The sequence below is a fragment of the Silene latifolia genome, chromosome 1 (genome assembly GCF_048544455.1).
Source record: "Silene latifolia isolate original U9 population chromosome 1, ASM4854445v1, whole genome shotgun sequence".
In the NCBI taxonomy this organism is placed as follows: domain Eukaryota; kingdom Viridiplantae; phylum Streptophyta; class Magnoliopsida; order Caryophyllales; family Caryophyllaceae; genus Silene; species Silene latifolia.
The window spans coordinates 7,437,594-7,453,988 of record NC_133526.1 but is presented as its reverse complement, the minus strand read 5'-3'; the positions used below and the strand labels follow the sequence as shown (position 1 = coordinate 7,453,988).

At 43.4% G+C, this 16,395-nt stretch overlaps 1 protein-coding gene across 1 annotated transcript; it reads right to left on the bottom strand.

Annotated features, from left to right (window-relative positions):
• Positions 1 to 894: 894 nt before the first annotated feature.
• Positions 895 to 9,301, bottom strand: LOC141595743 (pleiotropic drug resistance protein 1-like). Its single transcript, XM_074415710.1, has 18 exons — positions 8,620 to 9,301; positions 7,470 to 7,590; positions 7,201 to 7,374; positions 6,614 to 6,773; positions 6,439 to 6,515; positions 6,305 to 6,358; positions 5,624 to 6,016; positions 5,251 to 5,532; positions 4,495 to 4,972; positions 4,150 to 4,392; positions 3,951 to 4,064; positions 3,740 to 3,855; positions 3,321 to 3,653; positions 2,937 to 3,227; positions 2,403 to 2,848; positions 2,139 to 2,310; positions 1,628 to 1,882; positions 895 to 1,415 (listed from the first exon to the last, which is right to left on the bottom strand). Exons 1-18 carry the CDS (start codon positions 8,946 to 8,948, stop codon positions 1,149 to 1,151), a joined length of 4,305 nt encoding a protein of 1,434 aa, XP_074271811.1. The 5' UTR covers positions 8,949 to 9,301; the 3' UTR covers positions 895 to 1,148.
• Between the last annotated feature and the right edge of the window lie 7,094 nt (positions 9,302 to 16,395).

Below are 16,395 nucleotides of genomic sequence, written 5' to 3'. Positions count from 1 at the left end.
TCTCATAATCGGTTTAATTAAAATATATCGCGTAGAGTCTGATGACAAAAGGATGACAAAAATAGTGAGTTTAATATTACTTTCACCATTTTTATTCAATTATAAAATCAAAACGGAGTTTTTAAATTTAAATTGCATTATTAATTTTTGTTTAACTTAATCTATAGAACAATGCCGAGAATTTTAACCCGTCAAGAAATTAAAAATGTGTACGAATCCAATTGAGTCTCGCTTAACCCAATTCTATGTCACCTGATCCAGCACAATTATGTTTGACCTGGCTTAACCCAATTCAGTCTGACCTAACCCATCCTAAATTGCGTTTGACGTGAACAACCCAATTTGGGTACGTCCTTACCCAAACTGAATCACCCCCAATTGTGTCATGACACAAATCAACCTGTATCACAATTGACCTCAACAAACTCCCAAATGGGTTTACCCAATTGAACCTGACTTCACTCAACTCCACCCAACATGAGTTGACCTGACCCAACCCAACCTGTCTTGACATGATCCATCCCATGTCAGTTCAACCTGAATCAACCAAACCTGACTTTACCCAACCTAACCATACCTGATTTGACCCAAATTAACATGGGCTGACCTGACCCAAACCAACATGGGCTGACCTGACCCAACTCAACGGCCTGATTATGCACTTGCTGTTATTTTAGCCTATGTTATTTGCTATGTAGAATGTAACTATGACATTGATATTGATATTGATATTGATATTGATATTGTTGGTATGTAAAATATATTAGCTATGTAAAATATATTGTGAGTTTGTGACGATCCATCTTTTTGTAATCTCGTAACAATGATTTAAACATCAGACTGCAATATCCCGATCAAGAAAATAAACTAAAAATTAAGTTAAATAGAGATCAATTTTGAGCCGAGATTTTATTTATTATACTCCGAAAAATTCCTTTAAGACTGTAATACAATTTTTGACAACAGTCAGAAAATACATTTTCAGTGTTCTATTAATTCATTACAAAAATGGGAAACAATAATATAATGATACAAAATACAAAACCTATACAAAATAAAGTACTTGGTATATTCTACAAGTAAAGCCTATATATATTAAAACATGACCTAAAAAGAATGTGCATTCTTAAGAGCCATCATCATCATCTTCATCTTCTCTGGAAATTGAAGGTTCTGACGGCGAAGGCGAAAGTGAAAGCAAAAAGAACGTTAATCCCGACAATCACTCCGGCAACTACCGGCAAGAAATCGTGCTTATAACCAAAATAGTTTTCCAAATGGGTTTTTACTGTTTCTCCCGTTAAAGAATCTGTGAGTAGAGTGTCAATATCACCAAATTGAGAAACTAGCAAACCGTACAAGCTCCATGAAATAGGGCATAGCCAGTAGTACCATCTCCACCATATTGGCATTTTCTGTGAAAATACAGATTTGTTACGTTAGTACCCTCCAGCAAGCATGAAATTTTTGCACAAGAAATAAGGAAATGAATTTGGACCACACAACACACACTACCCCACATTCAAATGGATTTCGGCCACATAAATTTTCCAGAATAGGAAATAGGAAAGAAAACCCTAATAATCCGAAAAAGGAAATAGGGATGAGGAAACCAGAAAAGACTTACAGGTCTAGGGATGAGGAAACCGGAAAAGACTTGCCAAATGCCGTAAAATGCAGAGGAAACAATGGCAGCTACACTCGCGTTTGGGGTAACGCCAACAGCCATCATGCCATAGTAGGTATAGTAGAGCAAGGTGAAGTACATGAAGTATAAGTAGTAAAAGAACTTGGATGCTGTCCATTGGAAATCCATCATGGCATACACTGTCGCTCCGTAAAAGACGGTTTGGAGGAGACAGTATGGCATCTCAATCAAGATCTGCATTGTTTTAGTAGGCAAATACGTGTGAGGTTCGTAACTCAGTTGATTTATTTCTTAACTTCAAAACTCTGTAACTAATGTTGAGAATAAAGCTCCAGCCCATATGAGTTACACATGTAAGGATCCCACATTGGATTATTAGTTCTACTATATAAGGAAAGGGCTACTCCTTTTATTGCCAATTGGTTTTACAGTGGAACCCTTTTGGACTTGTATTGTGGACTCTTTTTAACTGTTGAGAAATTAAATATACCTGTGAAAAAGCATAGGGAAGAGCTGAATACATTCCGGCTGCTCTTTCTCTGTAAAACACGGTTCTCTCAACAAATACAACTGGTTGAACTCCGGCTGAGTTTTGGATGCCAAGAAATAGAACAGCTGTATACATTGAACCCATGGCATTGAGAAGCCCTTGTTGCGTTTTCCTATAATATTATTATCCAATGGTTTAGATTAGTAACTGACTAACAAAAATATAGAAGAGAAAAATGTTGGAAAAATGAGTGTGAAAGAGTACGTATTAGATCCGAGTTTCCAGAAGATAGAACCAAACATAACACCAACAAAGAGAGCAAAAAAGAGTCTCATTCCAGTGTACATGGTGTTTCGCCAATACGAACAATGTTGTTTCCATAAACAAGCTGCAAATTGTGTAGGAAATGACTGTGAATATTGAGTTGGGAAGTATAGATCCTTTGATCCTGGAGCTGGTACACTGTGCTGCTGTATCACTGCTTTGTTTCTCTTGTAAAGTTCCGAGTTCTTGTATAGTTCAGAAAAGTCGACACCAAGTGCGGTTTCTTGAGCAATTGATGACACCTCCAACATCCATGTTGCTGGATTATACCCATCCTTGATTTTGTGAACTCCCTCAATACCTTCAAAGTATTCGATAAGATCACAACCATGGCGGCCTATAGGACCAAAGTATATTTGTGTTCCTCCTCGCTTGAGAAGTAGCAACTGAAATCAAGCAAATAATGATATGTGAATCTCTATACAGATTTTGACTGTAAATATATTAGTGATTCAAGGTTATGGTGAATCAAACCTCATCAAAAGCGTCAAAAATGTCAATGCTTGGCTGATGAATGGTGCAAACGACAGTCCGGCCTGTATTCACAGTATTCCTGACGGTCCTCATCACAATGGCTGCAGCTCTAGCATCAAGCCCTGAGGTTGGCTCATCCATAAAAATAATAGACGGGTTGGCAACTAGTTCAACAGCGATTGTCAGCCTCTTTCGCTGCTCAGTTGAGAGACCATTTACTCCCGGTAGTCCTACAAGTGCGTATCTTAAAGAGTCCAACTCTACAAGGTCCATGACCTCCTCTACAAAAGTCTGCAAAAATGGAATTTACTTTTTTATTAGAGGATTAAGGATAAGAACAGAAAAATGAAATGAAATGAAATACTTGGAGTTAGTCGGAGTTACCTTTCGTGCATCTGCATCGACATCAGAGGATAACCTTAACCAGGCAGAGAAAACCAGTGATTCGTAGACAGTAAGATGAGGCGAGTGAATGTCTGCCTGTTCACAGTATCCTGAAACTCTAGCAAATGTTTCCTGGTTTTTTTCATACCCAGAGATTTTAATATCTCCGTCTATGTAACCACCAGTTTTCCGACCTGCTAATACATCCATAAGAGTCGTCTTTCCAGCACCACTAACACCCATAAGTGCTGTTAGAACGCCTGGCCTAAATGCCCCACTTACACCCTTCAGAAGTGCTAAACGGTCCTCAGTTACGCCTTGTGCCTTCATTTCCTGAAAATCATTACATACTTATTTAGGTTTGAACTTCAAAAAAAAATAAAAAAATTCAACAACTTTGTCCAAGAGAGAAAGATTACCATAGGCATGTCTACTGAATATCTGATTTCGTCAAAGGTAATAGCGAGAGGTTGAAAAGGAAGAGTTATTCCTCTTTTGCCGCTTCCTTGTACTTCTTGGATTTCTCCATTTGTTCCTGCAAATTTCGTATAAATGAATTTCTAGTAAGAATAATGAAAATAAACTCAAGTCATAAATCTTTTTTTATTTTTAGGATGATGGATGACTAACCAGAGCGGGAAGATCGTCTTCCTCTTGAAGATAACTCAATGGCTTGACCAGTTAAGTTAGCTTGTTTCTGCTCCAAATCTTCTTCAGACAAAATAGCCTGAGGCTTCCCGATTGCTGCATCAAAATAGTTGAAATTATGAGAAGAAAATCGCAAACAACAGAAAAAAGAACGAAATTACATTCTGAAATGGATACTTACGATTTAGATATGTCAAAGCTAGAGTATACAACCCATTGAACAGAACAACATATCCTGCAAGAGCTGCCAGTCCAATCCAATACCAATACGCGGATGTAAAGATCCCACGCGCTTCCAGTACTGCTTTTCCTACTCCTTGATGGCTCCAACTATGCCCTAGGAATTCGTTCACCGACAGTGCATTTTGCCCATACATTAATGGAGAGATCCAGTATCCCCATATCCACCACTTTTTCACAGTTTCTGAGAATAACACAGAAACCAGCATGTTCAGTTTATATTACAACAACAACAAAAATGATTTGGGGTCAGCTGACAATAAAAAAATAAATATTTGTTACGTACTTCGTGACAAGATGAAACCACCCAACACGAGAAGAGTGACAAGGGCACCGGTGCCAAAAGTGTTAGCCAAAATCATGTTCCTTCCAAGGCCGGCATTGAATCTAAACAAAGCGGAAGCCATTTGATGAATACCTAAGAGGACCAAGTATTGCTTGAAGAACCTTCCGACATTAGGATCATAGCCGATGACATAGTAAGTTATTACGACCCAAATGGCTGTTTCTACGAGTGAGATTGGGATTTTGAGAATCCATGATGGCAAGGAATAAGCCCAAGACGGGTAGAACCGGAGATCCCTTTGCTTATAGAAGACAGGAAGTTTCAAGATGGTCAATGACAGCTCGGAGAACCCGTTGAACAATATTTGTACTTGAGAGAAGAAGAGTGCCCCCAAGTAAACCATACCATCTTGCACACCATCTTTTTTTAGATGAGTCCTTAGAAACAAGGTTGCGGTAATAAGAGCCGTGATAACCAGCTGCCAATCAAGCAAGATAACCATTAATATCGCCTCTCCAACAAAACAGAGGAGAAGGGCACAAATAGGATTATACATTCAGTTGTATATAGAACATTGTACAACTAAGTTATAAGAATCCGAGCTTATATGTATTTTTTTCTGAGCTAATTCAAAGTTCATATTTTTAATGTGTAAATAGATGAGTTCAGATACTTTCTAATAAAGCTCGGATTCTATACCGTACAACTGGTTGCATAATCCATGAATTGGGAGAAGGGAAGGATAGATGTACTCACTTGAACAGACTTGAAAACATAGATAAATTGGTTCCGTTTCATCAACAATGCCTCTCTGGCCAAGCATGCTTTAAACAACTCCTTTTTGTTCAGACCGTATTCCTGTGTTGTTAAGGCCGCAGGATGACTTTTTGACTTGTCGTATGGAACGACAAGCTCCTGTGCCCGTTGTCTGCCAATATGAAATGATTTAAAACCTTCTGCAAACTGTTTAGTAGTCACAAATGCATACGGTTCATTTCTCTGCGCCCAATATTGTTCCTGATCTTTCCTCGATGTTACCTGTTCAACATTTTCCCAAAACCAGATAAGTCAAAAGTGAACACAAATTCTTATAAGAGACGGTTATATAGTATATGAGGAGGAAGCGTACTTCTTGTAAGAAGTCAGCAACACCCTTGCGCTGAGGGCACTTGAAGCCCATAAGCTCAAAGAACTCAAGAACATTTTCACGAGGACCCTGGTATACGACTTGTCCATCAGAAATAAGTATTATATCATCGAACAAATCATAAGTCTCAGGAGCAGGCTGGAGAAGAGAAATAACAGCAGTTCCTTTAAGTATATGGTTGGATTGTCTGATTGAGTTTACAATCTGAAATGTTGTAGAACTATCCAACCCGGTTGATATTTCATCCATAAATAGCGCTTTTGCTGGTCCGACAAGCATCTCACCAGTTGTAAGACGTTTTCTTTGTCCTCCCGAGATACCTCTAATCATTTCATTCCCTACTAGGGTATCAGCACATACATCCAGTCCCAATATCTGTAATTTGTCGCAACCAAATTAGAAATCATTCCTCAGACTATACACGCAACTTTTAATTTAAGCGACCTCAAAATTAGTTAGTTTTTCAGTTAGTTTGCCAAACATTTTTTTTATATAATTAGCTACCTTATCAGTTCCTAATTTTCAGCTACCTTATCAGTTAGCTTTTTAGGTCTCAGTTAACTTTTCAGTTTTTAGCTACCTTTTCAGGTTTCAGGCTTTCAACTACCTTTTCAGTTAGTTTTACCAAACAGAGCAAAATCGGAAAACATCTTATTTATTTACCTTCATAATGTAGTCAGTAACCACACTAGCCTCCTGTCCCTCCATTGCAGCCGCCTAGCGATTTAAAGAATAAAATTTAAATATAATTGTATGATTTTGTAAAAGTTACTATTTTTAGCTAAAACAATTCCCACCTTCATGTAGATATCAATATCAGCATCAGGCTTAATATTGGCAGCTTTTTCTCTTCTCGACAATTCGACCAGCATATCTGCAAACATCAGTCCCAGTCAATAAATTCTCGCCTTTCTCTTCCTAATCGAGCTAGATAATCAAAATTACAAAGCAAGGAATTAAACATGAACTAACCATAGTTGGTTCCAACTCCTTGGACTCTTGCAGCAAAGGCTAATGTTTCTCTGACTGTCATCTCGCCGATGTGAAGATCATGTTGACTGATATATGCTGAACTTCTTTGAGGAACAAATTCATCCATTGTGTGTCCATTATACGTCACCTTTCCCGAAAACTACAATTCCAAATATATTGAATTAAGACGGTATGTTTGGGAATCTTGAATTGGAATTGAATTCCGTAATTGAGATATTTTAACTGTTTGGGAACCCTAGAATTTGGAATTGGAATCGACTCAATTCCTTATCAATTCCAAGCTAGTCAAATTTCATCAAAATATTTTTTTTTGTGATATTTTTTCTAATGTAAATATTTTCCGAGACAATATTTAATTTTTTCAAATATAAAACATCCAATGACCTCGACTCATATCCGTCTCGCCCAAGTTCAATTCAAATTCCAATTCCATGGGTTTCCCAAACGCAATTTTAAAATTGGATTTGGAATTGAATTCAAACATTTGAATTTCTACAATTGAAATCATGAAAATGAAATCAATTCCGTGTTTAGAAACGACAACTGGTTGAGAATTGAAATCTAACCTCAAGATCCTTAGCGAGTTTACCAGCGAGCGCAAGCAGTAATGTCGTCTTACCAGACCCAGGAGGGCCTAACAGTAACGTCATCCTGCCAGGCTTGATAACTCCACTGACGTCATGAAGGATTGCAAAGGGTTTTCGCCTATTCGGAAGAATGTGGAGAAGATTCAATAAACCCTGCAAGAGATTTTCACAAAAGATGGTATCAGTCACACGAAACAACAAGGAATTGAAGTCGGAATGAAAGTGACTGTTTTTTCGGATTTGATTACCTCTATAGTATTGGTGAAGAAATTCAAGACAGAAGGCAAGCCTCTGCTTCCAACTAAAACACTAGCTCCAATATTCAAATTTTCATATCGTACTTCGATTGTCGGGATATCGATTCCAACTCTGCATACAAGAAATGGGAAGTTGAGAAGCAAATTTTAAACTCAAACAAAAACAGTCCAGTGTTAGAAGCAGAAATTGCTGTTCTAAGTCTCAGAACATAACTGTGTTGAGTCAAACTGCACCTAGGAATTTAAAATGACAATATGTAAAAGCTTGTGACGGATATGTCCTTCATTACAAACAAGAATTTGTGAAGATCCTATGCCACCTTAGTTCAATTCAGTCCTATTTTGAGACTAAGGCTCACTGGCTCAGCCGTGTTGTTGTTAGTTGTTGGTTCTGTTAGAATATAAAACCGACCTTGAAATCCAATCCTAAAGGAGTCCCAAGATCGGTTTTATATTTTAACAGAGTCAGTGTGATTAAAAGGTCACGGGTTCGAATCCCACCACCTTAATTTTAAAGTGGAATATTAGCACCAGATTAGGGGAAGCCTACAGCTACATCTACAATTCAAGTCCAACAGACATTCGTGTAAAGGGGCGTTTTAGAATGAATAAAAAACCGATCTTGAAATTCTAACAATAAGCTTAAACTTTTGGTTCAGATGGTTTCGGGACATGTTCATCAACAAGTTCAGCCACGATTATTGTAGCCGACATGATTGGTCTCATAAACACATGTTTCCAATTTTAGGAGGATATTATTATGCTACCACTTGAGCACATCCTTAACAACTTGGATGACAATATCTGACATGATCCAATCATTATTGACCAAGCATACTTGTAAGGGAAGAAAAGTCAATATTTTTGGCCTAAGATTTTTCTATATGGCCTTATTTTAACCTTTTTGTAAGTGACCGTTTTTAGACCATTTTATACGAGAATTTATATAATATAAATTATTATGACGATACAACATAAAAATTTCATTCTAGTCTAGATAATACTCTGTAATTGTTTCACTATATTTTGAGGACTAATTCAAGTATTAATTAAATTTCTTCCATCTTAAGAACGACTAGCTGATATGACGATAATACGAGTATAATATAATTTGCATGAATTGAAGATAGATAAGATATACCTATCAATACGTTCCCTGAGCCGAAGCAAGAACTTCTCGTTATCTTCCTCAGCAATTTTAACAAGTCTCTCCAAAATAACCTTTTTCTCATCAAACCCTAATTTATCAACATCAATTTCAGTAGCAGGACCAGTCATATGAGTCAATATACCTTTCCTAACACGATTATAAGTAGGTAATTTCTCAAGTGCTGCCCATTTAAGTGCTTCTTCATCATCTTCGTCCCGAACCGACATCGAAAATACATCTCTTCCACTATTTCTCCATGATGATCCTCCCCCTAATCTTACACTTGCTACCCTATACAAATCTGCTGTACTTGTCTCCATTTTTTCCCTTTTCACTTATCCACTTTTTTTTATTTTTTTTTTGCAAAATGTCAAGTTTATACAAAATTTAACAATTTTTAAGTAATAAAATAAATGAATGAAAAAATAAATATTAGATGATGATTTTGGTTGAGTTTAGGAGAAAAGAAGTGTTAGAGAAATGTAAAGAAATGAGGATATGAGAAATAAATGAAGAATGTAGGGAGTATTTATATAAGGAGGTGCGCCAAGTTTGACTTGTTTTTTGGGATTAAATGTTCACAAGAACTTTATTATGTCCCGAGATGTACGTTAGGAAAGACCATGGCTGGCTGGCATGGATGGAAGCTTCCAATTGTATGACTTTTAGCTGTTGAAGAAATTATTCAGGAAAAATATTTATAATTCGATTTTGGCTGCTTTGACTAGATATTTTAGAGGTTGGCATATGTGTTGTATAGTCAGTCATATTATTCTTATTCTAGGTTCTTTTTGTGAATAATGGATGGGAAAAATCAATGATGGTTCATGATGAGTAATAATATATCTAAGTCATGGCTACATAGTGCTTACAAGTAATTGAATGCTAATATCAATAATAAGTGAATTATAATTATTATATTAATAATGTACATTATGTACTACATCCTCTGTCCCGGTTAATTATTGTCATCTGCTTTTTGGACTATATTCATAAAAGAAGATAATTTAAATTAATTCGCAATGCATAACATAAAATATAGTCTCTTAATAAGTACTCTGCATGTTCCTAGCCTTCATCAATCAAATTTGGGGCTTCCATCGACTATTGATCGATGGTAAGCCCTCAAAAAGCTTTATTTATCAATTTTTAATATGAAACTTTATGAATTAATTAATAAAAGTCTCCATTTTGTTGAGATCCGTTTGTCTGTCTCTATTTTCGGAGTTTTTCAGTCCTTGTTTTTCTAGGTTTTAGTTCTATTGGAAACATAGAAAAGAGCGCTTTGGTCGTTCTTCTTATGGTGAAGATGCGGAAGATCAGTTTCATAAAAGATCGTTATATGGTGTTCCGGGTGTAATTCCAGAGCAGTTATTTGTCACCACCCGTGCTTGTAGAATGACGTCTTTTGTTGACTCCTCCTTGCGGTCTCCTGAAACAATGAGCAAACTGAGGGCTCGGCTTTGGGCCGAGCGAACTCACTCCGACGCTCAAGTTAGTAAACTTAGAAAGATAAGTTGTTGTTACTTGGCAAAGTACGTATTGTAGAGAGATAAGGAAGATATTACCAGATGAATAGTGATTCTTAGATTAAATTGTGGATCCTTTACTCAATGAGAGTAGAGGAGTATTTATAGACTTTCACCTTTTGTCACGTAGTGGCCAAGTGGCCAAGTGGCTAGCAGGTGGAAAGACTGATCTGCCCTCGGCCGAGGGACCCATGACAGGTCGGCGGGCCCTGTTGACTCGCCGCCGAGGGGTCTTGGATATGAGTTCGCGGATGTGTGCCCCGGCTGGCTGGTTGCCCCGGCCGGACCCATCCGACAGTGCCGCAGCCTCGTCGATTAAGCCGTCTAAGCCGTTGATTTCTTGTGGATATCTTTGACCTTGCTCAATATGTTGATCGGTTTGGGTGCGTAATATGCCCCATCAATTTGCCCCCGGCGTAGTCTATGCCGTGGTATGGGCTCCGATGTATGTTGAGCGTATATTCTGCGCAAGACAAAATTTTCTCGCCCGCTTCTTCTACCTCGGCGTGGCTCGCTTAGGCCGTACCATATCCCCCTCCACATGGTTGTGTAATGGACATCCGATGTGGAAAAGGCAATGACTCACGTGAGACCGGGGTGGAGAGTGCGGTTGCCAGGATCGATTGCCCCCTGGCCGGTGCTTTCTGGCTTGGTTGATCATGTGGTCGGCGGAGAGACAGATACTTAGGAATTTGTTGAGGAAGATGAACAGGCAGAGAGATATGAAGGGGCGTGTTGAAGACGCTTGGTCATTGTTGCATTGATTGACATTCAACTGTTGCAACGATTGATATTCCGTGGTTGCATGTCCGACACGTGTCTGTTTGTTGATTGGCTGACGTTTCATGGGCTGCGCCCTGATTGGTCCTTCTTCATGGGCTTTTTCCTATAAATAGGGCAGTTAGTTTTTGAAATTGGGCACCAATTTCGTTCTCTTAAAATTTTCTTTCCTCCAAATTTCCAAGGGTTTTTCTCTCTTCTAATCTTCAGTGTCGTTACTTTGGCTAGTGTTTTTCTTCAAGGTAAACAAACAAACTTTTCTCGATCTCTTATTTTGTTGAATCACTATTGTTACCATGTCTTCTACTGAGGCCGGACCTAGTAACCCCGCGCCGGGGTTCCCCGTCGCTCGGATGAAGGGGAGGCCGGCCGCCGTCCCACTAAGGTCCGGGGTCCGAGGTCTCCTTCTCCGAAGTTGATCCTCAAATTTTGGAGGAATGGGAGGATGATGATGATGTTGATGACGACGGAGACGATTTCGGTGATGATCTTTGAAAGGGCTCATCCTAATGAGGGAGGCGATCGTCATGGATCACGGCGAGCCTTGTAAGGTCGGCCCGACCGTACTTGGACCCATAAGTTCGCCCGTTGTTCCGGCGAGACATTTTTCGAGGGCCATTTCTACTTTGGCAGGGGATACAAAATTGTTATCCCCGAGAGGGGTCAAAGCCATCTGTTGCCCTCCACCGGGTTGCACCGGCGTATATATGCGGCACATGGAGTACGGGCTCCGGTTTCCGCTGAATGATTACGTTATGGCCATCATTAGGGCCATGAACGTCGTTGTGGCCCAGCTTCACCCGTTGGCTGTTAGGACCATAGTCGGCTTTGTCTGGCTCTGTCTCTTTAAGGGGGAGGTCCCAACGGTTAATTTATTCCGTCGGCTTCACCACCTTCGGCCGTCGTTTCCCGGTAAGGTAGGGTGGTACAGCGTGCAAGTGGAGCCGGGGTACATCTCCGTTGACAAGCTTTCCTCCTGCAAGGATTGGAAAGATCGGTGGGTGTACGTTGAGGTGCCGGATGACTATCCGCTGCCCCGGTCCTTCCAGCACCAAGTTAATTTGCGGTGCGAGACTAAGGCGGAGCATGACAGATGGGTTACCCGGAAAAAACTTAAGATGGACGCCGACAAGGTCCCTCTTAATGAGGATGAGAGGCTGGCGATGAGGCTCTTTGAGACGGACAAGAGCGGGGTGTCGAAAAGATGGATCCCCCCGACGCAGATCATCCTTCAGGATGAGCTGCTCTGCCATGTCGGCCTCATACCGGCCCTGGCGCAGGGTGAGTGGGGTCGGTGTGAGGCCCATGACTGCTCTCAATGTTTCTGTCCGTTTTGAATTTTGGTTCATTCCTTGCTTAACTCTTGCCTTGCTTCTTTTGCAGATCATTTTGGCGCGGACCTGTCCGAGGATATTCTTAAGAGGATGGGGCTGCACAAGGACAAGACCGTTGCTGATTTGCACCCTAAGGCTCTGGCCCGTGATCGCAGGACGTCGCCGAATGATCTGATGGATCAGCAGCTTAAAGGCCTGAATGTGGAGGCGGCCCAGGCGAGGGTTGCTAGTAACATGCCGCGTCGAACGCGGAAAACAAAGTCTTCAGCGGCGACGGCGTCGACATCCGTTCCACCTTCCATCCCTTGACCCGAAGGAGACGGTGGAGATCGTTGACATCACCAACGGGGAGGACTCTGATGCGGAGGGATCTCCCCTCGTCCTTAAGAGGAAAAGGTCCACCCCCGCTGCTGCTGCTGTTGCCGCTGCTGCTACCGAGGGCGGCAAGGAAATGGGCCCTCCAACAAAGAAGTCCAAGACTGGTACCGATTTATCCTATGGCCCAAACTCAGCCGGTTCATTGGGCGTTCCTGATGAGTGGCTTTCCGATATGTCCATGTATACTGACACGGATGTTTTAATTGACCTTTTGTAGATCAACCGTCGGCAGCCGCCGTTCTCACCGTGCGGCAATTGGAGAAGCAGCCTGAGAAGGCGGGTGATAGAAATGTCACCGTCGCTCCCCTACCTCAGAAGATTTCCCCCGCCGAGCTTGTGGCAGAGGGTGAAAAAATATCCAAGAGGCTGGCGAAGTGGACTCAGCTAGCCGGCTCCCACATTATGGAGCAAGAGAAGACCATGGCTGAAGCTGCCCCACAGCTCGAGCGGCTAAGGCTGGAACTCGACGCGGCGAACAAGGAGGCTAAGAGGGCCAAGGCGGAGGTCAAGAGGCGTCCGTCCGAGAGAAAACTTAGGGAGGACGCTGAAAAGGAAGTCCTTGCTGAGAGAGCCAAGGCTGAGGCTGCGGCGGCTGAAGCTGCCAAGCTGCGGGAGATGCGTGACCTTGTTCAGAAGCGCGCCGACCTTTACCTTACACAGAGGAACGAATTTAGGGACCTGTTCCAGACCCAGGGGAAGGTGGTCCGGGACAAGGATGCTATCATCGCCCAAAGGGAAGAGGACATTGAGAAACTCCAAACCGTTCTTCTCCCTAACATGTGCGCCCAATATCGGGACCTGGCCGAAGGAGCTGCCAGGGAAGTGATTGAGGAGCTCTTCCCTCTCGATGGCTCCTTTCCGTGGGACAGATTTGACGAGCTGTTTGATGACAAGCTCGAAGCTAAGGAGGAAGAGGCGAAGGAAAAGGCCAAGAAGGAGGTAAGGGTGAAGAGGGAGGCGGAGAAGGCGGCCCTTGCTGAGGAGGCTAGGGCAGCCAAAGAGGAAGCCGAGAGGATGAAGGGGTGAGGTCGCCGAGGCCGCGGCCGCCGAGAAAGCCGAGACTCGCCGAGAGCTTCCGGGTCGCCTATTAAGGACGATCTTGCTAACGCTCGCGACGGCGAGCAGCAACAGGCATAGGGAGACGGGCGGTTGTCACCAGGCTCTCCCGGCGCCTCGGATAGCTTTAGCTGTTCGGGGGCCAATTATTAAGCCTTTCCTCCTTGCCATCTTTTGGCGCTTAAATGATATCTGTAACCTCTCGCCTTTCTTTTCCTTGTATTTTGTACCACTTTGGTAGGTTGTCTTTTGGCTTATCCTTATGGGGACGGTCGTCGTCTGCATTTCTTGTAATCTGTTGAACATTTTTAATAAGAGCTCGCTTCTTTTGCCTCTGGCTTGGCCGAGGTCTTTACCCCATTTTTCTGAGTTGTCTTCTTGCGCTAGTAGTTGAGCGTCTTAACTGTAAACGTTTTCACTTTGCCTCTAGCTTGGCCGAGGTTTTTTCTCGTCTTCGTCTGGGTTGTCTTCTCACGTTATTAATTGAGCGCCTCTTTTGTTTTCGCCTCGGCCTGGCCGAGGCAGTCTAGAGTGCGTATCTCAACTGTTTAACGTTCCTAAGGAATGTTGATTGCTTTTGCGAGTATCATTTGTCTTTGGTAGTAGTGTGCCGTGGCGTCTACCTCCTGGGGTGACTGCGACGGCGCCTGCTTCTTGATGACGGCTGCCGTGGCGTCTACCACTTGGAGTGACTGCTGCGGCGTCTACCTCTTGGGGTGACTGCCGTAGCGTCTACTAATTGGGGTGACTGCGACGGCGCCTTCTTCTTGATGATGGCTGCCGTGGCGTCTACCACTTGGAGTGACTGCTGCGGCGTCTACCTCTGGGGGTGACTGCCGTAGCGTCTACTACTTGGGGTGACTGCGACGGCACTCGCTTCTTGATGATGATCGCCGTGGCGTCTACCACTTGGAGGATCTGCTGCGGCGTCTACCTCTGGGGTGATCGCCGTAGCGTCTACTACTTGGGGTGACTGCGACGGCGCCTGCTTCTTGATGATGACTGCCGCTCTTGTCGGTATGACAGTGTGAGCCGGTACCTGTTTCTGATAGTGACTATTCGGGAAATGAACACTTTGATGGAGAACTTGGACGATTCCTCATTAGATATAAACATGTGTCGGGGTACCCACAGTTGTCTTGGGCACCTCCGGCACTTTACAAGGTACTCTCTGAGATCGTCAGCGTTCTAACGGCTTATTAAAGGCACACCTTCCTAGTTAGCCGTCAGTTGCATCCATGAGGTCGCCCTCCTGTTGTAAGGATGGGCTTTTCCCCTTCTCTGACTTCTTTGCCGCTTTGAGGGATTGCAAGTTGCATCCTCTGGCGGATATCTGGACGTTGACCACCTCGTCCTTCTCGTCCTTGGAGACGAGCTTATGCGCTTTCCCCCGGTCCGAGACATACATCAGTGTCAGGGCCCGTATGAACATCACTGCGTCGGCCTCGCTATGAGTGACTCGGCCGATAAGAACGTTGTAGGCGGACGAGCCGTCAATGACCACGAACTCAGCTAGGACATTCTTAGCCGTACTCCCTTCGCCGAACATCACCTGATCTGATTGATTGACCCTGGGGTACTAGGCGCCCCAGGAGAAGCCGACAGTGCTGGACTGGTTCAAGGGCTTAGGTCCTTGACTTTCAGACCGAGGTTGAGGAAGCATTCCCTGAACATGATGTTCGTGTAGGCGCCTGTGTCAATCAGGCACCTCTTGACCAGGTGGTTGGATATGTCCAAGTGGACTATAAGTGGGTCGCTGTGAGGGGCGATGACTCCCTCGTAGTCCTTCTTCCCAATAGTTATATCGGGGATGTTGGAAGCGGGGGTCGCTGTGTTGGGCACAAAGTTGATGGCCTGATATAGCTCATTCAGGTGCCGTTTGTGCCCATGAGCGGACCCACCGTTCTCGTTGCCCCCGATGACCACGTGGATGACCCCTATCCGTTCAAAGACGGATTTCTTGTTTGAGCCGCCGGCATCAGTTTTTTGGCCTTTGGCAACATACTTGCCGAGGCTCCCCCTCCGGATCAGCTCTTCAATGGCATTCTTCAGATGCCGACAGTTGTCAGTAAGGTGACCGGTGTGGACGTGGTACTCGCAGTACTGGCTCGTGTCACCGTCCCCTTTCCGCTTGGGGGGCCTTTCCCATTTCTGGCCCTCGCCCTTGCTCAAGGCGAAGACCTCGGCGGCAGATACAACTAGGGGGGGTGTGATCACTGTACCGCCTTTGGTGGTACGTTCCCGAACTCCCCCCGGCGCCCGCCGAGCTCTGCTTCCTGGCAGATCTATCAGACCGTGACCTATTATTGTCACGACGTCTTTCATCCGGGTTGTCCTCTCGGTGGCTCTTCTTCTCTGAGTGCCCAGCCTCGCTATGGCCGACCCAGGTCTTGTGATAATCCTCTACCTTGATGGCTTGGTCGGCCATCTTCCTGGCGGCGTCTAAGCCCAGGCCTCCGGATTTGATGAGCTCGTTTTTTAAGTCTCCCCTTGGGAGGCCTTTCATCAGCGCGAAGGCTGCCAGCTCGGGATTAATCTCTCGAATCTGCTGAACCTTGGCATCGAACCTCTTCACATAGCTTCGTAGAGACTCGCCCCCCTCCTGCCTAATAGTTAGGAGGTCCGATGTCTCCACGGCCCTTCTCTTATTGCAAGAGTACTGGGCTAGGAAGGCGTCCCTTAGGTCGGCG